Genomic DNA, 26,095 nt, shown 5'->3' with positions numbered 1-26,095 from the left:
TAGTGGATCTGAGCTGGGGCTCTGGGGTCAGATAAACCAGGGATGGTTTTTGTTTTGTTTTGTTTTGTGTTTTGGCTATGTTGGGTCTTCATTGCTGCGCGCGGGCTTTTCTCTAGTTGTGGCGAGCGGGGGCTACTCTTCATTGCGGTGCGCGGGCTTCTCATTGTGGTGGCTTCTCTTGTTGTGGAGCACAGGCTTTAGGCGCGCAGGCTTCAGTAGTTGTGGCACGTGGGCTCAGTAGTTGTGGCTCTTGGGCTCTAGAGCGCAGGCTCAGTAGTTGTGGCGCACAGGCTTAGTTGCTCCGCGGCATGTGGGATCTTCCTGGCCAGGGATCGAACCCATGTCTCCTGCACTGGCAGGTGGATTCTTAACCACTGCGCCACCAGGGAAGTCCCTGTCCTAGATATTTGTTAAATTTTCTTCAGAGACCTAATCATACCTTGAAATGAATTAAAGTAGCATTTAATTAAGACACATAGGTAGGTTAAAAAAATAGATTTAACACATGTTACTCACGAGCAAAACCTGCAACGTCTTCACTGTCTTTTGTCAGCGTTCAATGCATTTTATGTAACTAAATCCAGAGAAAAGGATGTGCTTGCAGCGTTTTCAGAATTCCTGATAATTAAGATTCTCTTGAAAAATCACACATTCCCCACCATATGGTAAATGCCTGTGTGTACCAGGCCTCCACCATAGGGAGGACACAAGAGTAATTAAGACGTGATCTCCAACGAACTTCCTGAGACCGACACCCCAATTTTCCCCAATTCCAACTTTGATACTTTCAGTGCTCATTTTAAGCACCATAAAGAAAATGTGACAATTAGCTGGTCTCACAAAGCCTGTGTTTGTTTGCCCAATGAGTATTAATTCACTGTGGTGGTACCATTCTAAGTGAAAAGGGAAATCTTATAAAAACTGATTTTAAAAAAAGAGAACATACCATAGTCTTTAAAATACATTTCTCTTAAAAAGGGAATGCCTTTAATTACTTTTAGTAGAAAGAAAATGCAAATGTCATTATAGCCCACATTTAAACGTGACTGAAATCAGTCTTTTAATCCTGCCAGATTTATAAAAATGAAGAGAATCTAATAATTAAGTGGCTGACTGGAGGACAGATGAATCTGGTTTCTATGCTATAAAAAAAAAAAATACACAAACCCCTAGGCATGTTAATTTTCGACAAATAAACCATAAACCGTAACAGAAGATTATCACAGGAGACCTCTGGTTCATTTTGCAGGAATTTCCAGATGGAACTCCCTCCACACTCTTCAAAAAGCATTAATTTAGATTAGGACATGAGTGATCATCTTTCTGAACTTTTATTCAAGTAAATAGAACCCTGTGTTTGCTCTGCGAACTCAAATTGGCCTATTTTTATTTGACATCAGTCATCTTTCTCTTCCATTTTCAAGTTGATTTTTCGTTCAAGAAACATGGAAATTCCATGGGTCTCCATTCCCCACCATTTGGCGTGCATTTCTGAGCCTTTAGGAAGTAATGCCATTTAGGGAGTCCCACGTTTTATCATTTTGTATATTCAGTCCAACAGAGGGGAGAGATTGTCCTATTTTAAAAATTATTCTTGGGTGACGGGATAAAGGTCAGACTTATTAATCTTTTCTGATCTTACTTATAACGTGATAATTTACCCCCCAGTAGACATCCCCTGTAATGTTGAATTTCAGACTGGGAAATAGGATGACACATACTTGCTTTCCATATTATTTAATAGGTGTTTGAGAGCAAAATTATCGAGTTAATTTTTTAATATCGAGTTAAAAGGATGAAAATGAGCATCATAGTGTAGTAGATTTTGTCTGGAGCAAGGAAACATATTTTGTAATTTGCTAATCACTGTGATGAAGCTGGTTTACAATCCATCTGATTGTGGAGTTACTTAATGTTTTATTCCTTGGTGGTGGTAAACTGGAGGTAATGACATTGTTCTGCCTTCCCCAGAAGTTGTAGAGGTTTAGGTAACATAAATTGCTTTCATTTTCATTAGAAATATAGAGAGAGGCACTTCCCTGGTGGTACAGTGGTTGAGAATCTGCCTGCCAATTCAGGGGACACAGGTTCGAGCTCTGGTCCGGGAAGATCCCATACGCTGCATAGCAGCTAAGCACGTGCGCCACAACTACTGAGCCTGCACTCTAGAGCCCGTGAGCCACAGCTACTGAGCCCACGTGCCACAATTACTGAAGCCCATGCGCCTAGAGCCCATGCTCTGCAACAAGAGAAGCCACCGCAATGAGAAGCCTGCACACAGTAACAAAGACCCAATGCAGCCACAAATAAATAAATAAATTTTTAAAAATTTTTTAAAAATTTAAAAAAGGAAATAGAGCCCTGGATAATCGTTGTGGATGTCTCCTAGCTGTCTAGCTGTTATTTATCAGATTAAATCTCAGAATATATTTCCGTAAGCAAATTACTGGAACAGACCTGCCTGCTGAGAGGTCAGGTCATGAGACACTTCTTGAGCACTGGTGGGCAGAGTTACTCTGGTTGCATTATATTGGCATAATTCATCTTGTTCCAGTATCAGCTAGACCATAAAATGTTTCACACCAGATGACTGTAACAAACAAAGAAATCTTCCTCTTCATACAGTTGTAATAGGGACTTTTCTTTCTTCCTTTGTTGTATACCATATTAATCTAACTTTTTGTGGTTAGTGTTGAAATGATGTGGGTTTTTTGGTTTTGGGGGGGGGGTTGTTTTTGTGTTTTGTTTGCCAATCTCTTTGTATCCTGTGTTCCCATCAGGTGTTTTTCCCTTCTTACTTTTTCATTTCGTGTAACATTAAGATTTCCACCCACAAAGAAAGCACTCTTTTCAAAAAAGCCTTGTTGCTTTGGCAAGAATGTACTCTTGTTTTCAGGTAACATTTTACTGGTAGCTGCTGCAAAGAAAAGAGAACATTGTTAGTAGGATCCAAATTATACTTGTGTGATAGCTTTCTTCAAAAAAGGGCATGCTCTCTCTTAAGCACCGTATATAGCATATATAGGAATTTCTGACGTGCAGTTGTCATGGTAATGAAAATGCAATGGTCCTTTGTGCTCCATTTGAGTAAATAGACACAGACAACTTAGGGAACTTTATGAGACATAACTTATTTCTGGTCCGTGGCTGCACAGAGTACTGAGCATATTCTTGTTTAAACATCTTTCTAGTTGTGTGTTTTCCAGAGTAAGCAAATGTAATTTATGCTTCAGAACTAATAAGAACATGTCTCCTCTTGGAGTTGTTCATTCATCTGAAATATGTTCATTGATACCTGAGGGAAAGGAGAGTTAAGGAATCACAAAGCAAAATCATGGTGGGGGAAATTGTGTCCCTCACTCTTTCCAGAGACTAGTTTCTGATAATTGCTATTAAATGGACTGAACAAGTCCATTTAAAACTTGGAGGTGTTTAAAATAGAAAGTCCAGGAATGGGTTAAATCTTTAATAATTAGGTAAATAAACTAGATCCAACCTGTGTCCATTTAATTGATGTCAGATGTCTTTATAAGCATGTTTTTAGAATTATTTTCTTTTAACATTTTCAGTAGTATAAAATTATTTCTAGAGAACATGTGATTTGTTTCTTTTCATTCCTTTTATCCGGTATATTTACAAACATCTTATTTTGCTTCTTTTTTTTAAAAAAAAAAACATACTTGATTCAATTGTACTCCAATCGTGGTCACAGAAACGACAGGTAAATTTTACTAAAATCTTAACATTGTACTACTTCTGTGATTTGTCCACCTGAATTTCCCCATTTTGTCTTTGTGGACCATTTGCATTTATCGGAGGCAACATCCCTGGTGGCCTATGATTGTATCCTCCCTTGACTGTAATTTAGGCTAAAATGTCAGTTTTTTACATAAACATCTGATTGTGACATTTCTCAAATTCAAGTCGAATGCTGGTGAATTCCCTGACTTCAACTTATTGTGAATGTGTCTGTGGTAAATTTGGTCTACTCTTGTCTCTCATTTGGTAAATTAATCTAATCATGAGTTACAAAAAGTCTACACATGATCCTGCATCTAAGAAAGCAGTAGAGCTCTTTAGAAAAGTATGTGTTTCCTGTATTCCTCGTGGCAAATGTGTGTATATTTGTTTTCACGCTGTTATGTGATTTTGAAGGCATAGTCCACTCAAAATTGCTAGTAAATGAATGGTTCTGGAATGCCAGAGATTTCAGAAAATTGACTTTCTGGTGTCCCCTTGCCTTAGCGACAGTGTTGTCTTTACTCCTTCAGCAACTCATCTGAGACCCTTGTAATGACTATAATTCATAGCCAGAGTTCAACCCAGAAGCTATCCATCCTGTTACGACTTGGAGATAAAAACCGTACTCTGTTAAGACTCCTGACAGCTTTGCCTCTACGATTAGGGCAGGTAACCCTACTCTTTGCATTAGGTTCTATCGCTAGTGGAGAATTTTCATTCTTCACTCCCTCTCACTGGCTAGAGCTGGGCTGCATACTCATAAACCCTGCAAGAGGCTTTTGCTGGAACACTTTATAAAGCCAGGTCGTGTCAGAAGGTATAATAACTCTTAAGAGAGTCTGTGCACAAGGTCAGTCACTTTCTTAGTGCTCAAATTATTTGCCACTTAAGGCTTGAGCCGGTCTTGAGCCCCCTGATCCCTTCTCCCCTCGGTGTGATGAGTAGGACTGCTCCCTTGAAAATAATAAGCAGCAAGTCCTGAGGATGCAGTGGAAGTCCCCACAGGCTCTTGTACCATGCTGGAATGCAGGCCCTTCCGAAGATCATGGCCCCGGTTATCAGTTTCCAGATAAGAGTGTTTTTTCCTCCTCCCTTTCTGTTTTTATTCATCGGAATCTGCTGAGTCTGACTGATGTAATTATCCCTGGTATTCATTTTGTCAAAGTGTATTAGTAAGAGATCAATAATATGGACCACCCCATTCACTTTCTGCTTGTTTGGGTGTATTGATTCACTTTAAATAAAAGTCAACCTGCTGTATAACGTTTGTTTACTCTGGCCCTTGCTGAACATTTCCACATCCTCACTGACTGTGTTTGTGTCATTTGTTCAACTAAAAATACTCAGTTTCCCTGGGGTTCCTATGTAACCGTAATCCAGTGTTGGCCTAAGCTAATCTCACTTTCTCACCAGGACTGATGGACGCCGCTGGTCCTTGGCTTCTCTCCCCTCCTCTGGCTATGGGACAAACACGCCCAGCTCCACGGTCTCTGTAAGTGCCCGACTTTTCCTCTCTCACACCCCAGAGCTCTTACACAGGCAGTGCTTTCTCTGGGTGCTTCCTGATAGGAAGGAAAGGATAAATTCTGCATATCTGCCCCTCAGAGCAGGCAACGCATCAGATGATGAGCTGACAAACATTAAAAGGACATACTTTTTGCTGCACGCTTTTAATCTATGATGCACAAGTTGAGTGAGTCCCCAGATCATCAGTTGGGAGGAGACTGGGAGCTTTCTTTTTCATACTCTTTGGTGTTTTGGGTGGGAGGAGGAAACACAATCTGGTTTCATAGCTTTGGCTCCATGCCAATGATATTAGTACTGAAAATGCCATTAAACTTTGATGGCCTGGGTCGTTTTTTTTCTTGTGTGGCTTATATGCAGAGGTTTTTTTTTTAGTTTCTCTCATTCAAAGGAAAAAAATGTCAAGCCTTAAATCTGTGCCTTCTGGATAAGAACTTTCTTTTAAGGAGAGACTAAAAGAACTTAGTAGTAGATTAAGATCAATAAAGAGACAAGATGAAACAATGAAAATAGGGTAGAGGAAGAAGGGATACTCTTGCCACAAACTACATTTCAACAGGAGCCCTAGCAATGACTAGAAGTGATTCAGTGGGTCAGATACATGCTTTCTCAGTTTAAATTAGTGATGTTGTGAGATATTTGTCTCCACAGAGCTTTATTTATTTATTTATTTTACTTTTTAAAAATTGAAGTATAGTTGATTTACAATGTTGTGTTAATTTCTGCTGTACAACAAAGTGACTCAGTTATACACATATTTTAGATGTTGAAAGTATGGGCCACCACAGTGTGAACATGAACGCTGAAATTGATTGACCAAAAAAGAAAAAGAATAATTTTCAAATTTTAAGTGGTGTTCTTCCCTAGACTCCTAAGTGTCTCCGATTAGAACCCAACCACCAGTAAACAGAGTACTTGTCCCCTGTGGCTTACTCGTACATACTCTCACTGAATCCTCCCCATGCCCCAAATGTGTATCATGTTCCTTGACTCTAAATCCTTTTTATTTTTACTATATCGCCTTGCTTTGCCCTTCAGTCAAGTTTTATTATAGTTTGGATACAGAAATTTCTCTTTTGCAAGAAAAATAGGGGAGAACACAGGATCTTTCTTCTTTCCATCTCTAGTAAATCATACGTTATTTTAAAAAGTGAATCCAAAAAGCAAAGGTGAGCTACGTAGAATTGGACCCCATTTGGTACAGATTACTTTGGAAATTATATTTTTATAAATACTTATTATGTGTTAGGTACTAGTCTCACTACTTACAACGCATTGATTGGCTTAATTGTAGAAACATACCTCATAATGTGGTTGTCATTATTGTCATCATTTTATGGATCAAAACTCTGAGGCACAGAGAATGAACCGAAGGGCTGTCTACTAACCCCCTTGTCGTAGCAATAAGAATACAAGTAAGGGTTCTAGGCGCTTGGCTTTTTTTTTAAGGAATTTACAAGGTATTTCTTAAAACAAACCTGATAATGAATAAATCTGACCTGGCCATCTGTCATAATGGAATCACTGCTGTCCCTGACTTGCATATATGCCTAAAGAGAAAGCTTCCTGAGACAATTTTTAGTCGCACACATGTATTCTGTGTTTCTAACAGCTTCTGCCCAGAGGTAGGGCAGCTTTTCTCTTAAGTGTTTATTTTATTGAAGAAGGTAGTATCGTATAATTGTTGATCTCTTATTCCTATTTTTCCCTTCAAAATCAAATTTTAACTTTCAAAATTAACCTTTTTACCAAAAGACCAAAGGAACTGTTAAATCTGTGGAGTGTAGGTTCTGTTGCCCAGAAGTTTGGCTATTTTTTCTCCTTATTGGTTATTGATAAAAATGTTAATTGAGGGCTTCCCTGGTGGCGCAGTGGTTGCGAGTCTGCCTGCCGATGTAGGGGACGCGGGTTCGTGCCCCAGTCCGGGAAGATCCCACATGCCGCGGAGCGGCTGGGCCCGTGAGCTATGGCCGCTGAGCCTGCGCGTCCGGAGCCTGTGCTCCGCCGCAACAGGAGAGGCCACAACAGTGAAAGGCCCGCGTACTGCAAAAAAAAAAAAAAAAAAATGCTAATTGAAAATCTAAAATGCTGCTTCTCATGTCCCCCAGTTTCTTTATGTTCTCGCCCTTCATATATTAGGGCGAACATTGTGCAAAACTGCTTAGGAGTTGCATTTTCTTCTTTTCTAAATCTAACCTGAATCACTCTTAGAGTCTCATTTTCTGGGTTAACTGGTTGTGTTGTAGCTAATTAGAAATGCATTTTAGTTGTTTCTTAAGATGAAAACACAGAATATGTACAAATAAGTTACAGACACTTTGAAAATGCAGCTTAAGTTTTACAGATAATTGTTGTTAGCTGAATTCCAGAATCACTAACCCTGAAAGGTAAACGCCATGTCTTGATCCTTTGGATATTATGTAAACTGCAAAATTCACCAGTGTTAAAATGCTCTATTCTGAAATTGGAAAGATTTGGCCATGTGGAGTTAATCAGTCCTTCCACAGAATATTTACTATTGCAGCTTCTCTTAACTTCAAATTTTGTAGTTAAAATTAATTTGCAGAACTTTTCCAAGATAATATTCAGAACATAATTTTTAATTTGAATATAAGTAATATGGAATTGAAGCAGTAGGAGGACATCTCTCATGTATTTCTTACCAGATGAATTATTTTCTGCTGAGGGAAAGAATGGAAATATGAAAATAAATACCTATAAATATGAGGTATGACTATAAAATAATATTACTTTTAATAAATAACAAGTGGAAAATTACACATGCATATGGATACCGTCCCTTGCAAAATGGTTATCTTGAGAGACCAAATGTTTATTTGAATGATACCATTACTCAGAACGTTTTGGGGAGCTCTTCTTATTGCCTTGAGAACTAGAAGCACAGTTTTTTTCTGTAAATCTTCACTCTTTGAAAGTGGATTTGATTTTTCATGTAGTCAGAAGTCATATGCAAACTAGTTGGGTGATGAGACTCACTGGCGCCACACTTAGAGAACATACTAGAAACATAAAGTCATGGGACTCAGTTTATTGGGAAATTCCCAAACTAATTCTTTTTTTTTTTTTTTTTTTTAATTTATTTTATTTATTCATTTTCGGCTGCATTAGGTCTTCGTTGCTGCGCGCGGGCTTTCTCCAGCCGCGGCAGGCGGGGCCTACTCCTCGCTGCAGCGCGCAGGCCTCTCACTGCAGTGGCCTCTCTTGTCGCAGAGCACGGGCTCTAGGCGTGCGGGCTTCAGTAGTTGTAGCACACGGGCTCAGTAATTGGGGCTCGCGGGCTCTAGAGCACAGGCTCAGTAGCCGTGGCACACGGGCTCAGTTGCTCCGCGGCATGTGGGATCTTGCTGGACCAGGGCTCGAACCCGTGTCCCCTGCATTGGCAGGCAGATTCTTAACCACTGCGCCACCAGGGAAGCCCCCAAACTAATTCTTGAAACTCTAGTAAAAGTGCTGTTCCAAGGATGCATTGACCAGCGGAAGTATCTTTTCAGTAAGTATATGAGGTCCTGAGGATGACACCTGCAGCCTCTGTTGGACTCACAAGTTCTCCTTTGAGTTCCTGACCTCTGCTGAAACTGACCCCTGGACTTCTCTGCTGTCCATTATTGACTCACTTTGGGGGCCCTGTTTGGTACCTTTTGAATCCCTGGGCCATTTGGAGAGCCTACAGTTGTTCCCAGTTCCATAAACTCATCTCAGTGTTGTTTGGGTTCGGTGTCACCCTTTTCCCATTTACACCTTGTTTGTTCCAACTGAGAAGAGAGAAGCTCTTTCCCCAGAGAAGCCCCTTGCCTCTCACTTCTCTAATACTTATTTATCCCACCTCCTCATTCATTTTAACATATCCCCATCAGTAAGCCCAGAGCATATTCCCTATGGAGTTCAGTTATATGGTTATGTATATGGTATAACCACAAAACTTTCATCTTAGAGTTAGCACGTGTCAATATTTTGTTATATTTGCTACAGCTTTTTGTTAAATAAACTTTTAAAATAAATTAAACATTAAAATACAGCTAAAGTCCCTCACACCCATTCCCTTTCTCTTCCCTCACTCCACAGAGGGAACCACCCTCCTGAAGTAGCTTGTGTCCTGGCCATGCAAGCACGGGTCCGTAGTACCTTATGTGAAACTCTTGAGCCTGGTGTGTTTTTGGAATTAACTTTCACATTTTAGAAAGGTAACATGATCCTCCCTGTACTGTACATAACAGCTCAGCAGCAACTGGGTCAGCAGCTCAGAATCAACTACGTTAATATTTCTACAGCAACCTGAATCAACATTCATGCTAAGTGGATTAAATACATATTTTAAATAGCTTTCCATCACTTCAGTTAATGCTTTGCCACCAAAAAGGATTACTGTATACTTATGAACAAACGTCTGGGTTTTGGGGTTTTGAATTCTTGGATTCAGAATTGTGGACATTGCTTTACCTTTGAGACATATGTACAAATCCTTAATTCTGTTTTTCTGTTTGCTCATTTCATCATCTTTGCTTTTATCGCTGCTGCTTCTCTCCTGCTGACATTGATTTTCTTATTCTTTTACTGATGTCTTGAGTTGACTTAGTTTATGTGTGTTTTATTTCTTTCTCTGTAGTGACAGTATTTTAAGACTATACCTGTACTTTGTGAATAGAGCTTTGGTTTACCTCATAAGTCTTTCTAGTAGTGTTCTCATTTTTATAGTTTATAAAATAATCTCATTACACTGTAAAAAGTCCTGTTTATCTCAGTATCTACTTAGAAGGTGTTTTATAATTTCAAGGTTTCAAGGTATAAAGATACTTTTAAGCTTTAGTCACTAATTTCTGGTTACTGCATTGTGATGCTGCAGTGTTTATGAAGTGTGCTCTTAGTGTGGCGTGTTTGTTTTTTTTTAAATAAAAAAAACCTGCTAGAATGGAATATTCAAATGAGGGGTATCTTTCAAAATATGCTTATTCTACCTGTGTTTCCATTACTCAGACATTCCTCATCTCTTTTGTTAGAATGCTTAAAGAGTTCCCCTCTCAATAAAAACAAACAAAAAAAGCAATCACTTTGCTTTATAGTTATATTTCTCAGATTGATTAAAAGCAGCGTTATTTAGCCATTCACCTTTTCTACCTTACTTTGCTCCAAGTGGTGAGTGACAATTTTCAAAGAGCAAATCTATATTCAAGGGACAAAAAACTCACCACCATTGAAGGTTTTTTTTTTTTTTAAAGAAACCTAAGCCAAAGAAGACAGAAATAGAAAATTCCAATTTTTAAAACAATGGCATTAGTAAGACAAGTATCTTCTTTATCCCCTCTCCTTTTTACCCAGGACACGTATTGATGGAAATTGCATCAAAGGATAGCCTGATTTGTAAAGAGAGATCCCATTACCTATTTATGACCATACATCACAGAATTCATTTTATGTTACTTACCTAAAAGTCACAGTGTTTGTGGCGAGTGGTAGAAGCAAGGATACCAATGTGAACTAATCTGTCATTTAATGAACCTAAATTCTTACTCCAATTGTCACTTTCTTGCTGTGGCTTTGACTGGGTCCTATCCATTTTCAGAGCCTGGGTTTTCTCCAGAGAGTAAGCTTTGTTTGGGGAAATTATCTTATAGACAAATGAGATGAAATATGGAAGCCATTTTGACCTCCCAGAGACAACATCAAGGTATACATTGAGGCACTGGCTATTGTAATTATTACATGGAAAGGATGTAGTATAAAACGGTGATATAACAAAATTTAATGCTGTGATCTCATATTCATTCAAAGAATTTCTTTAATTTTAGTCCTAAAACCTCACTTTGGTTTGTTTTAGTCATCCTGCTCCTCCCAGGAGAAGTTGCACCAGTTACCATATCAACCAACACCAGATGAATTACACTTCTTATCAAAACATTTTTGTACCACCGAAAGCATCGCCACAGAGAACAGATGCAGGAATACACCCATGCGCCCCCGTTCCCGAAGTCTGAGGTTTGTAGCCCTGATTGAAAAATTTCAATGAGTTGGATAATCTCTTTTCAACCATTTCAAGGGAAGACTTTTGGTCCTGTAATTCATATATGTGCTAATTAATTTATGAACTACTATATATAGTTTTCCATCTACACGTGATATTGTGAATTACGCTTGAAAGGCATCTTAGTACTTTTCTTTTAAATCCTTACAATTTGCTGATTGCTGTGGTAGCAGTAACCGTGATGGGCTACAGGGACCACCTAGAGAAACTTCGAGCCATTGGAAATTTCAAGACCATCTAATTATGGTGCGACATCAATTAATATTTTACGAGGAAGAGGCTTGGCTGAAAAGGAAGGACAGCACGTTTGGGTTCACATGTGGAATTCAGATTCCACTTTACGAAAAGCCACCCAGATCTTTCATTCTTTCTTCCCATCACAAGTCTTACTTTCTCCAGGATTAGGAGCAAATTGTTAGGAGTTTGTATCCCTTGTATTTTGTGGGTACCATATGTAGTCCATTTGACATTGAGTAGAGCCAGTTTTGTTTTGGCCTTGTCTGAAAAAATTACGTATATCACAGTTTGGCTCTTCAGGAAACAGACTCTGTAACACAGACCAGGATGTTTATTAGGGACTGCTTGGGAAGTACGTCTGTGGGAGCTGGGGAGGAAGCAGGATTGGGCAGAGGGAGAAATCTAGCTGCAGTGCAGACCTGACAGCTGCAGCCCACCCCACAGGGAGCTCTAGGGATGACACGACCCATCAGAGCTGTCCCTCTGGGCCAGATGGCCCTTCCTTTATATCCCTGCCTCAGTCCTGGGATGTGGTACCCTGGGAAGGACATGGCCTTGGGTGAGGGGGCTCTGTAGCTGAGGCCATCCTTGAAGGGACTGGCAGCTGAAGCCTTCTGCAATCCCAGCAGCTGGACAACAGGTCCTTCTCTGCAAGGGGAGCAAGATAGTCCTTCTTCAGGTCCTCCACAGTATGAGATCTTCATGCTGTAGAACTGGTCCGCTTTGATATATTAAGGTTTATTGTAAAACATAGTTTGTCAGGTGTTCAGTTGAACATCAGAGTTTTCTGAGAAGGGTTTTCCCTTTGTACCCTTCTTATTTAGTGTCATATAGTAAATGCAGCTACATGGCATAATTGTGTTAGATTATTTTGAGATATGGAATAAAAGACCAATTTTACGAATTCATTTAGAGCTGTATTCATTCAATACATATTCATTCATCGTATTTTACCACATGGGTGCCATTTTTGGTTTTATGAAAGGAGTTCCTAGGATATCTACTACAAGCAGCTATGTCCTCTGCGGAATATATAAACTCACACTGAAATTGCCTGACTGTATACCACTAGGAAGGAGCAGGCACCTACTGCTGAAATAGAGAAAACACAGAGTTGTATGCCTGTGTTTAGTACTGTACACAATGCCTTCCTCAGCATCCCAAATAAATATTTGCCAGGCCAGAAAATGGATTTCAGTGGTGACACCTGTGCCGTGGAAAACTCTTGAACCTCTTCAGTGGTACGTGGCAGAGCGCAGGTGTATGATGAAAGTGTGAAATTATACAGTTCCGCGTGCCCTAGATGTTGCTGTTTGTAGCTACCCTGTCTTCTTTTATATTGCAGTTCATTAATTGGTTTCTAGAACCACGCAAACACATGCTACATACAAAATATAATCACAATTTAAGAACGTTTTCTGAACCTTTATATTGTAGCTGTAATTAATTTGCAGCATTCCACTTCTGGAGCTTTCTTTATGAACACTCTTCAGGGTTTCTGTGCGTTTGTGAGTATGTATGCGTGCTAATGACTGATTTTGTAGTTTATTACCTAATATACTTTTCTTACAAAGGCTGCATAGTACTTTTGATGCAACCAATTGTTTATAAATGAAAAGCTTATTTTCATTTCATGCTGTGGCAAGTTTAAAAGGGTAATTTCTTTGCTTGCAGCCCTGGACGCTCTCCTGCCTGCTGTGACCATGAAATAATTATGATGAACCATGTCTACAAGGAAAGATTCCCAAAGGTAATGAGTTGAATTGAAGATGCCTAGCATCTAAACAAATGGGCAACCTAGGTTTAGCGTCTGTAAGGTGTTTGTCGTGGGAAGTCATGGTCCAGTCCATTGATGACTCTCTTTATAAAATGGCACCATAGCCTTCTTTAGAAAGATAAAATCACTAAACATTTTTAAAAGCTGCCGAGAACTAGCCACACATTCCGTGGGCTGAACTGGCTGTAACGTGAGTGCCACTGGTTGTCCTACCCACTGGGTGAGCCTGGTGAGGTACTCCAGAGAGCGTCAGCTTTGAAAGGCCTCTGGACCCTGGTGCTCCTTCTGCCCGTGTTCTGGGCCTGCTGCTGTATGGCCAAGCAGAAATTGTTTTCCTTCCTCAGAAGCCTGTAAATTGGTATGTGTCACGAAAGTCTTTTACTTTTTTCACCCGATTTTTCTTTTCTGTGGCTTCCAATCTCTTTAGCAATCATGCGTCTAACCCTCTTAGAAGGAAAGGTCCAGTTGCAGTGTTCCCTGTTAGACCAGCAATTTGGACTGAGCCAGAGAGGCCTTGGCGAAGGGTTGTTGCCGGGTGCCCTGGCTGCAAGGAGCTCCCATCACCTCGTCTCCACAGCTTTTCCACCAGCGTGTTCCTACACGTTTGGGAGAAGCAATTTCTCCATTCTGTTCCTGTCCCTCCCCCATCACCTTTGTAACCCTAGGCAATAGAGCAAAAGGAAATCTTTGGCTTCATAAATCAGGAGTAGAGTACTTATTATTTGGAATGAACCCAACATTGATCTCATTGATTACAGCCATTTTAGCCATTTATCACATGTCACTTGTTCACCAGGGAAATAGATCCTGACTCTACTAGTTAATACTGGTTAGGATTTTAGAAGGGAACAGGAGGCAGAGGGAGTCTCCCAGCATATACAATTAATGCAGGCAAGGAACATTGATTAGGCAGTCGGGGATCCCAGAGAATGAAATAAAAGTTGGGAAGGAAATTTTAGATTTATGTCACCAAGGGAATCCCCTTGGCCATTTGCCCATGATGTAGCTTTTTGAGGTATGAGTAAGGATGGTATAGGATGCTTGTTCCTAGCACATTAAAACACAACCAAAGGAACAAACTCTTGGTCCACGCTGTGGAACTCCAGCAACGATCCTGATTTTTGAATAGGTAAAAACAGAGCTACAATATTTGATATTTTTGGCAATCTATCTGAAAGAGCCCAAGATCTGAAATGAGAGCACAGCGATTCACAGATACTGAGTTATTTGGAGAAGCTTACATGTACCACTTTACATTTGATAGGGCAGAGGAAAAAAGTAATTATCACCCTGGGAGATTCAGTTTCTCCTATATACCTCAGATCTTTTTCCCACATGGTGAGGCTGCTGCTGCTACTGCTGCTTCTTTCTTTTTTTTTCCAAATAGACTTTAGTTTTTAGGTTCATGGCAAAATTGAACAGAAAGTACAGAGAGTTCCCAAATGTTCCCTGACCCTACACATGCACAGCCCCCTCCCATCAACATCCCGCCCCCCCCCAGCCCAAGAGTGGTCTGTTTGTTATAATCGATGAACCTATACTGACACGTCATAATCACCCAAAGTCCATCGTTTGCATTAGAGTTCTCTGTTGTGTGGTGTATTCCGTGGGTTTTGACAAGTGTATAATGATATATATGTACCATTATAGTATCTTACAGAAGGGAGGCTTCTTTTAAATTTAATTTCTAGAATTCTATTTAATAACTTTTGGAGGTCTATGTAAATGCTAGATAAATGTGACTATTGAGTTGTTTACATATATGTTTCCTTGTATTACATCTGTGTGTGCCTGTCATCTCTAAACAGGCTACAGCTCAGATGGAAGAGCGCCTAAAGGAAATAATCACCAGCTACTCCCCGGACCACGTCCTCCCCCTCGCAGATGGAGTGCTTAGTTTCACTCACCATCAGATTATTGAACTGGCTCGTGATTGCTTGGATAAATCCCACCAGGGTCTCATCACCTCACGATACTTCCTTGAATTGCAGCACAAATTAGATAAGTTGCTACATGAGGTATAGACTCTACACCTTATGAAGTTTTCTGATTTGTTTTTGCTTTTCCCCTGAAATAAGAAAAATTTTTATGAGAGCATTTGCTCAGAAAGTTTTAGCCATGAGACAGAGTTCATATTCCAGGGAAGCGAAGAGGAAGAAGAAAAAAAAAAATTGATTGCTACTTGCTGTGAATGGATTCTGGTCAACATTTAGAGTAATAGAAAGTTAATGTTAATAACCTTTACAGGAACCTTGGGTCCCAACAATCTATGGCTCTAGGATAAGTGGATTGTGAAGGATTTTGAAGCAGTGATTTTTTTCCCCTCCTTAACCATAAAGTTAGAAATTGCCTGAGTGTATGTACATTATTTGATGATGCAATCTAGTTCTAATATCTGGAAAAGCTAAATGGAAAATTGCTGGCTTCTTCCAGGCCATGTGTCCTATTAATCAACCTGCAGGTGGTGTTGGGTAGTAAATGGCAACTTATATTTTCATTAGTGTCAGTTTTTCTTCTAACAAAATATCCAATTTCTAAAATGACAGATAAACACAGGCCCCTTCCAGGCCTAACACTTGCAGTCCTAGCTCCTGATAACACCCAGGACAGGAAGGGAGTGTGTATAGTGGAATGCAATTAATGCATAATATTGCTGTCCTGACTGAAATTGATCAGCCACGGCCTACAAGTAAAACCTGTTTAGCCGATATGTTTGGATATATTGTATTTCTGTATCCCATCGGCATACATTATGCCCATGTAAATAAAACCATAGGTGGTTTTCTCTAAGCATGATTGTGTAAATCATTGCATGGAACTGAAAGAAAATATTGGCATCCTAATTTTCTAGAAATCCATCTGTCCTTGCTCATACTGAATTTAGTTGTGGCAAGATGAGATGATCCCTCTCTGACCAGCAGCCACCAGTTTTCCTCCCTTTTCCATTCTAAACCTCCCAACAGAGTTTTCTATGCTCCGTTCCCATTTCTCACATTTCAACCTCTTGCAGCTCACTAAGGGAATGTTTCTCAGACTGTTTTTGGATGAACACATTGTCTTCAGGTTTTGTTGTCAATTTCCAATTTGTCATGGACCAATTCTACTATAAATTATGAGGAAAATTAATTTACCTCTGTGAGATACTTCTTCCTTAATTCCATAGTTCAGTCCCAGGCTATTACCATAATTACTGGTTAAGTTCTGTGGTTCATTCCTTCATAGGCATTCCCTGAAAAGGGTAGAACCCAAAGCTGAAGCTATTTACATTGAAATCCCCCACTTAATTTTGTTTCTGTATGATAGACTTGGCAGATTGTTTCATGGCAACTAAAAAAATCTTAGGGTTTCAAAAATCATCTGAATGCACCATGTAATAGATTAACATTGTTGACTTTTAGAGAAATTTCTCTCTTGGGCAGAGAAGCATGTATACGTGTGTAACATAAAGAGCATTGTCAGGTTTGAATAAGGATGTTTTCTTATTTATTTTCACAGACAAACATTTTCCTTCACTCCTTTTGTGAAAATTAAAACTGTCCTCAGAATCATATTCACAGTGTCCTTCCAGAGTTTGGAGCTAACAGGTCGCAGGGGAACTTGCTCCTTTGGATAGAATCACATTGTGAGGCCTGGCTTTGCCTTCCCGTCGATGCAATTATTGTCAGTTCCCAGCCATGACATTGTGTGCCCGCCTAGCCTGTCTCCCCGCCACTGTTCCCATGGTCAATCCTTTGCACACTCAGGCCAAGTCCCCCTGAGGTTGAGTAGCTTGATTTAACTGATGCCTTTTTTTTTTTTTTTTTTTTTTTAATTAATTAATTAATTTATTTATTTATGGCTGTGTTGGGTCTTTGTTTCTGTGTGAGGGCTTTCTCCAGTTGCGGCGAGCGGGGGCCCCTCTTCATCGCGGTGCGCGGCCTCTCTTGTTGCGGAGCACAGGCTCCAGACGCGCAGGCTCAGTAGTTGTGGCTCACGGGCCTAGTTGCTCCGCGGCATGTGGGATCTTCCCAGACCAGGGCTCGAACCCGTGTCCCCTGCATTGGCAGGCAGATTCTCAACCACTGTGCCACCAGGGAAGCCCCTAACTGATGCCTTTTTAAAGTCCTGAGGTCTAGGTCAATTCCAGAGGAAAGCCTTTATGTCTCCATTCTTTTTTTCACTTAGGTGTATTTAGCCAAAGAAAATAAAATGCGCAGGAAGCTATAACCTACTCTCAAATCTTAGTCTCCGTATTTTTGATACTGACTGACACTTAAAGTACAAACACAGGGAATCCAGAAATGCTGGAGCCTGCTGCCGGCAGCCACTAAACTATTTCTCTTCTCATGCTGAGCGTGTGGTTTTGTTTGGTGTTGTTTTAACAAAGTTCCCATCTCCCCTATTGATAGTAGACAAAATATTATTTGTGTTAGTATAACTCATTGTATGTTTTGGCCTTTGGTTGCGGCTGATAATTCTCAGAAGTAAGAAGTTGGAATGAACTGATTATTTTTACCATTTTTGAAATGGAATTTGTATAATCTGAGCTATTTTTAATTATTTAAGATAGAAAGTTCTTGTTTCTCCTTGAAGAGACCACCAAAACATGTTTAGGCTTTTTAGATTTTCTTTATATTCCTTAATTTAGAAAGCAGTAATTATTATAGTAAGAGGATGATCAATCCAGAAGTTAGGTGGGTTTTTTTGGCTTCATCTTTAAGGGTTTCTGTTTAGTTTTGATTAAGGATAAACTATAAAGAAGACATACAACCTTATTTCTTGGCATTCACTGTATCTTCCTAAATCCGTTTTTGTTACAAAACAAAAAATGAAAAGAAAACTTAAAGACAGTTTAAATATTATGTATGTCTCCTCGTATGTGTCCTGGCATCCTTACTGGTTACTAGAACCTATAGTTATAGTTAACACCTGGCTGTCTTTAAACACATTCTATTCTACAGTTATTCACCAGTGGTCATTTTCTCTGTGTTTTTTCTTTTAAATGTTAGCTTTTTGACTTTTCCTGTATATGGTTTCTCTACCTACATTTTGGAAAGTTGCCTTTGATTTAAAGACTTAAATTTAGTAAACATACTACTCCTAGGTATAATCATTTTTCACAGATTTGGTCTGACACTTCTTTTTATGGGCAGGCTAGTTCTTATCAGAATAAAGCACCTTCAAGAATGATTTTAAATGTTTATTACCATATCTATGAAATTATATTCTATTGCACCAACATCACCTTGATACTTTTTTTTAATCCTTGAAGGACAGCAAATCATAAAAATTAAGAAAGCGTGAAAGTGAGCATGTGTAGAAGTTCATATTTAAACTTTTAAAACTTTGGTTTTATATCTGCCTTGATACAGATTTACCTCATTTCTTCAAAAAATATTGAAAATTAAAATGACTGTTAATAAACTAAGTTCTGTCCTCAGGATATCTTTTGTGCTTAGAGTTCACATGTCAGGCAACATGTAAAATAAAATTTTAGAAGATTTTGAGTCAGTTAAGTTTTACTGAGTTGAGTATCTAGGTATTATTTATTCATTATGTGAAATCAAATTCATATGTATGTATCCAAGTATAAACAGCATTCACCTAACATTTGAAATAAGCAATGTACAACTTCTTACATATTATGAAATAACTAACTTACAGGCTAATAGTGTTGTATATATGAAACATATTTCATGCATGTGTTAAATGCCCAGGTTAACAAAATCAGTCCTTCACTATGTTAGCCATTTCATACATTTAAGAAGTTACATCTGGAAAATCAAGGTTCCTCCTCAGCTGCCCACTCTACTTGTACCATGTACTCAATGTGTCATAAACTTTTAATGTGTACTTCACTCATGGTTCACATTGAGAGCCCTAATATTTGATTTTTAACACAGAGAATAAATCAAAGTTTTACAATTAAAATTTAGCTGATAGAGCCATTTTGTAGATGTAGACGTTTAATAGTGTCCATTTATGTAGAGATAATGTCTGCTTCTCCATCTTTTAAAAGTATTTTCTAAGTCGCTTAATTTTTGGATATTTGCAGCTATCTAATTAGCACGCTTTGTTGATTTTCTTTCCCATTTAGTGGAGCAGCTCTGTCTCATCATTCTTTTCATTGCTTCCTCATAGGCTCATGATCGTTCAGAAAGTGGAGAATTGGCATTTATTAAACAGCTAGTTCGAAAGATCCTAATTGTTATTGCCCGTCCTGCTCGGTTATTAGAGTGCCTGGTGAGTTGCCCCTCGAGGTGATTTTGTTATTTATTGTTAACTGTGGGAAAGCAGGGACCACCAGAAAGCTCCAATTGCATTTGGCTTCAACGAGCTAAATAGAAAGAGTCGAGAGAAACAGCGACACGTGAATGTTGATGACAACAGCCGTGTGTGCTTTTTCTTGTCTGGTTTTCAGTAAAAGTTCTAGGACTTGTGTTAAGAGATAGTTATATCACAGTCTGGTCAAACCTAAAAAATGATCATGAAATAATATGCTTGACTTTATCTCAGCATAATTTCTATGTTGTAGCTCACTTAGAACACTCTCTGTACCCCACTTTTTTGGAAGTGCCAAGATGAAGAGAGAGGGAAATCAGAGATACGATATACGGTGACCTGTGGTTATAATTGTTACTTTTAAAATGTGGCATGTTCGAAATAAGTGCTAGTCAGCAGTCCATTCGGAGAATACAGTATGGCCTTATCCAGACCTAAAGGAATGAGACTTTCCAAGATTAGCTTGTTTTATCAATTATACTTTCTTTAGTCAGTGACCATTTTCCTGTTTTAAAATCTTTGCTTTATTTTGTGTAATTTTGATTGAGATTTCAGTCAACACTGAACAAAGACCAAGCTTCGAACATAAGAATAGTTTTATGGGGCTTAACGTAGTGTCAAAACTCACGTTTAAGTTTCGCCAATAGTTATTTATAACACTGGGTACAATACAGCTTTTCAGAATTTTACGTACACATATGTACAGACATGGTGATATTGCTTTGGTTTTGCTCTTATTTTAATTAAGATTCATAGTTTTCTATAACAGTGAAATGTTTGTAGCCCTGTAAACATATACCTGTGCATAGTGAGATGTGGTGGCAGGTGAGTCTGGAGGAGAGAGGTAGGTGTGTGGTGGAGGAAGGCTTTCCATCAAAGGCCGGGACCCTTGGAATCACAGAATCAAAAGCATCATTCAGCAGTGAGTGTCTCTGGGAGGATAAAGGGAAAGAATACTCAGGATGCCTCTGGGGAGGAGAACTGTGTGACTGGCAGATACAGGCAGAAGACTGAGTTGTTCCTGCTCTTGCTGTTGTACCTTTTGAATTATGCACCACAGGCTTGTACTCCCCTGCAGTTGTTCAATTTGGGGGAAAATACCATTTAGCATCAAAACTTGCTTCTCTGGATGGCAGCAGACATGCTAAGAGAGATGTTGCCCTAAAAGGGGAAATGACTTTTTTTTTACAGTAATCACTCTTAATCAGAAGAGAAACAGTAAAAGGACATGTAGCCTATCAAAGATAGAAACAAGTGAGCTTCGAAGTAGATCTGAAGATGTTGCTGCTTTCCATGATGTTTAAAGCTCAAATGAAACTGGAGTTTGAGAGTTTTAGGGACTGTTTCCCCCGACCAGTCATCTTAGGCCTGTAGTCCCAGGCTTGCCTTGTCTCTGGTTGTAGTTTTATGTAAAGGGTACTGAGCGTGGACAATGGTTTGGCTTTACCCTGTAGCATGCTTTTTCATATGGCCTTTAGAAATACTTGAGTAATTCTCAGGTGAAATACTGAGATTCCACATTTGCCTATATGGGGCACTAATCACAATGAGAAAAATTCTGGGAGTGGGAGGATCTAGGAAATCTAACTGAAAACAGTAACTGTGCTTTAAATCTATAATTGTTTACAACACATAAATCCGCGGCATCCATCTAGAGTGATGTGATCCTAAGATCTTTATTACATACTAGAAGCAACAGACAGCAAAATAAAGTAAAATACTTAGGAAAAACGTGTTCCCAAATTTTTACTGGAGACAGAGGTAACTGGAGTTACTAATTTCATAGTTTTCTTTCTTAATGTTCACATCATGTGAACATTAATAACTTACTTTTCGAGCTCGGTGATAGAATTTGGGGATTTTTCTTGCTCATATTTTTGGACACCTCTGCACCAAGGGAGTTTCCTACAAAACCTTCGAGAAAAATGCATCCTAACATTATTTCTCTTGTGGCTATTTGTATAGAGAGAGAAACTGAATCTTCTGGATGAGATTCACAGATTTTTAAAACTTTACTAAAAAGGCACAATTAAAAATTCCAACCTGTTCATTTTCAATAAGATAGATACCTTAAGTGGAGCCTAGTACCTTCAAAGTCACATTACAAGGAAGTTGGAAATGGAAATTATCTTTGGGGTACCAAGTACTGAAATGTATTGTCTTAGAATATGATTAGGCTTTGAATATGAACTGAAAATTATATGCTTTTGAAGTGAAGTAATCCATCTGCCTTCTATCTGTATAAATAACTTATTACCATGTGTATGCAGCAAGTTTACTGTGAATGTGGTTTATGTAATAAAACTGCAGACAATTTTGGCTCGAAGAAGTATCCATCTCTGTTTGTCTTCTGCTAGGAGTTTGATCCTGAAGAATTTTACTACCTATTGGAAGCAGCAGAAGGCCATGCAAAAGAAGGACAGGGTATCAAAACTGACATTCCCAGGTACATCATTAGCCAGCTGGGTCTCAATAAAGATCCTCTGGAAGGTGAGCACCCTGATGGGGCTAAACTTTTACTTGCTCAGGCACCGTGGCCTCGTGGAAAAACTTAGTGGCAAGTCTTTATTTTTTCCTCATGGTTTGGCTCTATCTATTGAAAAGGCCAAATTTGGGGACCAATTGTGATTTAAAGGAAAGAACTATATGTTGAATTTTGTGTTTAACTGGAGTAGGGAAGAGACCTTGGAACCCTAGAGTCTTATCGGCCTAACAATTCCAGAGCATCCAAGAAGGGTTTAGATTTCCATCTTCTCCGGGGGTATTTTTTCTCTTGCAGAGCTCCTTTGGCTTCTTCTCAAGGGTGCACGTTTTGAAAATGTTGGTCAATGAATTAATTACATTTAATTTAAAAGTGACATTTAAATGTAATTTGGGAGTCAGGTAACGGATAACTGAAGATTAACTTTAAATCAGGTTCAGTGTTCGTAAATCTGTTTTTACTTACTTGTCTCAAAAAGGTATGAAAAATAGTAATATACTGGAGAGCCAGTGGGGGGAAATGTTTTTTAGAACTTATACAAGGATTCCTGGTTGATTCAAATAAAAAAAAAATAGGTCTAATGCTATTAAATGCAGAGAAGAGGAAGCACCCTGTTCGTGATTTTTTGTCAAATCTGATATTGGGAAACCACTCCTTCCACCACCTTTTCCTGTTCATTATTGTTTGGGATTGTCATTTAAAACACTTAGGTTATATACTGCCTGAAAAGACTCAAAAGCAATCATAGACTCCTTTATTCAAAATTGTCTTCCTGGGTCATTAAGTTGAATTTGCAACGTGTTATATGCTAAGTTGTTTGTGATGATGCTAACTGTTGGCAGATAGTTTCCCATCTACAGCCAGGGAACCTGCTGCTCTCTGCCTGCTCTCCTATTTCCCCTGCTTTATTTGCTCTTATGGCCATCGAATCTTTGCTTCCAGTGAAATGATGCATGCGTTACCGGGAGATAATGCCAGATAAATTTATACTGTACTGAAAGCAGTACCACAACAGATTCATCACTTATCAGAGTCTGGTGGCTGCTTTTCTGAAAAGTTCCCTGGGGAGAGATTTTTCCCCCATAGCTTTTAAATTACCATCTTTACCTTTTTGAATCATGAGTCTTCAGAAATGGTTTAAATCACTGAAATAAAAAGGGCAGATGTTTAATGGTATTTAGATGGGTTTTAAAAATCTCTTCAGGCATTACAAAATGATGCCTTAGCTTCCTGCTTCAAAAGCTGACTCTTGGTTCCATTCCATTACTACCCACTGCTTACAAATAATATGTATTTCCCAGATAATAGTTACTTAGCAGAAACTCTATTTAAAACAGAACCATCTTTTAATTTGTTTTTTTATGAAAGTAATTGGAGTGGGGGAGACTGTCAAAGTATATTACGGTGACTCTTCACGCCGGCAGAGTTAGTTGTGTCAACCTTTGAATTGTAGACTGAGTGAGCTCTTCACAGTTTTCTTACCTGGTAGTAAATATCACTGTAGGCTGAACCTTTGGTAGGTGAATAATCTGAGGCCCATTTATATGCCTTTATTGTCTTTAAAACACTTTAATAGTGATTTTTGACAAGTTTCATGTTTAATTATACCAATCTATCACTGGGAGTTGTTTTTAACTTTTAACACTTAATTTTCTTGATTCAGATCTGAGGGTAATTTTTAATCTGTTTGCTCTAATCACTTAAAATGTGATTATTGCAAACGCTGATCTACACTTGTTTCCCTTCTTGTCATCATGGACACCAGCAGACCTAAAGCCTGACATTTGAAGGTTAAGAGTGGGACTCTGGAATGGGACTACCCAGAGCGTCAGTGCAGACTGTGTGACCTTGATCACACTGTGATGACCTTCTTTGTGCCTCAGTGTCTTCCATAAAAACTGGATAATGGTACCTAGTCATAGGGTTGTTTGTAGGATTATATGAGTTCACCTCTGCACCTAAGATGTAACAATGCTTAATAAATAAATAACAGTAAAATTGCCCCTTTGAGCCCCTCCAACTGAATACATTATAGTCTACCTCCTAGTCTATAAATCTAAAGTGCTAGTCCCATAGGACGTTGAGGTCATTTGAATGACACCAAGAAAGCACACAGTTTGTACTGAGCTCATTTTTAATTCCCGAACTTCCTCTGTAAGTAAACTGGGATAGTGTCAATCTCCAGTTATTTTAGTTTCTGGAGTTAATTTTTCTCTAAAGACAACACTCCTTTGTTGCTTTGCTTCATGTGTTTTATGTGTAATCTCTCCCAAAAAAGGATGATTATATTTATAAGAACATGAATACATAAAATTCTGAGAGCCTAAGAAATAATATTAGATGCACACTAATATGTAACTGTAGTATGTAATATGTAACTGTAATATGTAACTGAAAACTATAACTTTTTATTATACACGTTCGATTTTCAAAAATTAGAAAATTCAAATTACCTGTGATCCTACTACCACTTAGCAATAACCCCCTTTTAAAGTTTTGGAGAAAATCTTTTCATGTTCTTTTTTTTAATAAAACATGTTTTGGTTTTTCTTAAGTGTGCAGTGTTTGATAAAAATCAAAATGAATGGTAAAATAAATTAGGTTTTCTCATTTACTTATATAGACTTAAGGACGCATTCCAATGTAGGTTGAGCAATGAAATGCTTTGTCTCTTAACTAGACCACTAGGGTAGAATTTAGGCTGGTGTCAAGCATGTGGCATCCAGCCTAGTACTGACTACTTTACATGATATAATTAATGGTAATAAATAACAATCAACATTCAGCGAGCACTTAATTTTCGTTAGTCAACATGCTAAGAGCTTTACATGCGTTGTCACATGTGATACTCATAAAAAACTCCAAGAGATGAACAATATTGTTCCCATCTTACAGAGGAAGAACCCAAGGTTAAAAAGCCACTAGTAAGTGCTCTTAGTGGTGGCAACTCGAGTCTTTTCAACTCCAAACTCCTCTTAACAACTACTATTGCTTCCTTTCTGACAAGTTGTGGATTCTTATGTACTAGGAGGGCTAGCTCTCAGTGGACGTGAAGGAATGGAGCAAGGGATGCTCATGACAACCTGGGACTCATCTCTGAGCTGTAGTCAGTGCATCTCTGATGCCTGTCAGAGCCTGGGAAACTTGCCTCTCTTGAGTATCTGATTACAAGCATAATCATTGAGCCCCCAAACCCTTTCCAAGCTGTGGTGATTGTGTCAGCCAGTGAATCCTGCTACCATGAGCAGAGACCCAGCTCTAAGTAGCTGTGTCTATGTGTTCATAAGAAATGGAGTTCTAGGAAAAAGGGCATGAAATGAACAATTTCAAAATATCAATATCAGTTGTTGGTTCTTGCCATGTTGGAATTAAGATTTTCTCATGTGTACTTTGGAGTATAGAGTAAATTTTTTTTTTAATATGGGAGAAATTGTGCTTCTTTTGTTTTAGCATAGTACTCTTGTCTAGTTACAATTGTCCTATTTCTCTTAAACTTAGCTTTTTTTTTTTTTTTTTTAATTTAGAAATGGCTCAGCTGGGAAACTATGATAGTGGGACAGCAGAAACACCAGAAACAGATGAATCGGTGAAAGTAAGTATCTTTCTCGATGAAATATGATGTTGGTTTTTCTGTTTATTAGCATGTGGAGATTTTGGCTGTGCTAATTACTTTATTTGTTCAACACATATTTATTGTGCTTCTATATGCAAGGCGCCAGGCATACAGTTTTAGCCCCTCTCTTCAAAGAGAAACAAATTAATAAAGAGAAATCATGCACAAAAAATCAAAATGAGAAACTTGAATAAGATCTATAAAGAAAAAGGACCATGTGCTCCTGGAACATAACATAAGGAGATTTACCAGTCCAGAAAGATCTCCTAAGGAAAGGACACTCGAGATGTGAGAACTTACTAGGATGAGAAGGGGCAGAGGGAACATTCCAGGCCAAAGGACCATCATGTGATACAAGGGAGAGAGTATATCTGAAGGCTTAAGAGTGAGGGAGACCGTGCAGCCTAGAGAGCTCGGATAAAA

At 38.8% G+C, this 26,095-nt stretch overlaps 1 protein-coding gene across 2 annotated transcripts in view; it reads left to right on the top strand.

The window, feature by feature from the left end:
* MAST4 (microtubule associated serine/threonine kinase family member 4) overlaps positions 1-26,095 on the top strand; it is a 161,474-nt gene that overhangs the window by 87,400 nt on the left and 47,979 nt on the right. For both annotated transcript variants that reach the window (XM_027100962.1, XM_027100963.1), the window contains exons 4-10: positions 5,155-5,233; positions 11,099-11,256; positions 13,214-13,289; positions 15,125-15,334; positions 19,437-19,538; positions 21,935-22,067; positions 25,584-25,651. In XM_027100962.1, coding sequence (XP_026956763.1) covers positions 5,155-5,233; positions 11,099-11,256; positions 13,214-13,289; positions 15,125-15,334; positions 19,437-19,538; positions 21,935-22,067; positions 25,584-25,651 — 826 coding nt within the window. The remainder of the gene's footprint in view (positions 1-5,154; positions 5,234-11,098; positions 11,257-13,213; positions 13,290-15,124; positions 15,335-19,436; positions 19,539-21,934; positions 22,068-25,583; positions 25,652-26,095) is intronic.

This window comes from Aethalodelphis obliquidens, unplaced genomic scaffold, assembly GCF_003676395.1.
Source record: "Aethalodelphis obliquidens isolate GAN/ISIS:26980383/991018 unplaced genomic scaffold, ASM367639v1 scaffold4, whole genome shotgun sequence".
Taxonomy (NCBI): domain Eukaryota; kingdom Metazoa; phylum Chordata; class Mammalia; order Artiodactyla; family Delphinidae; genus Aethalodelphis; species Aethalodelphis obliquidens.
This window is presented reverse-complemented; position numbering and strand designations above follow the sequence as displayed.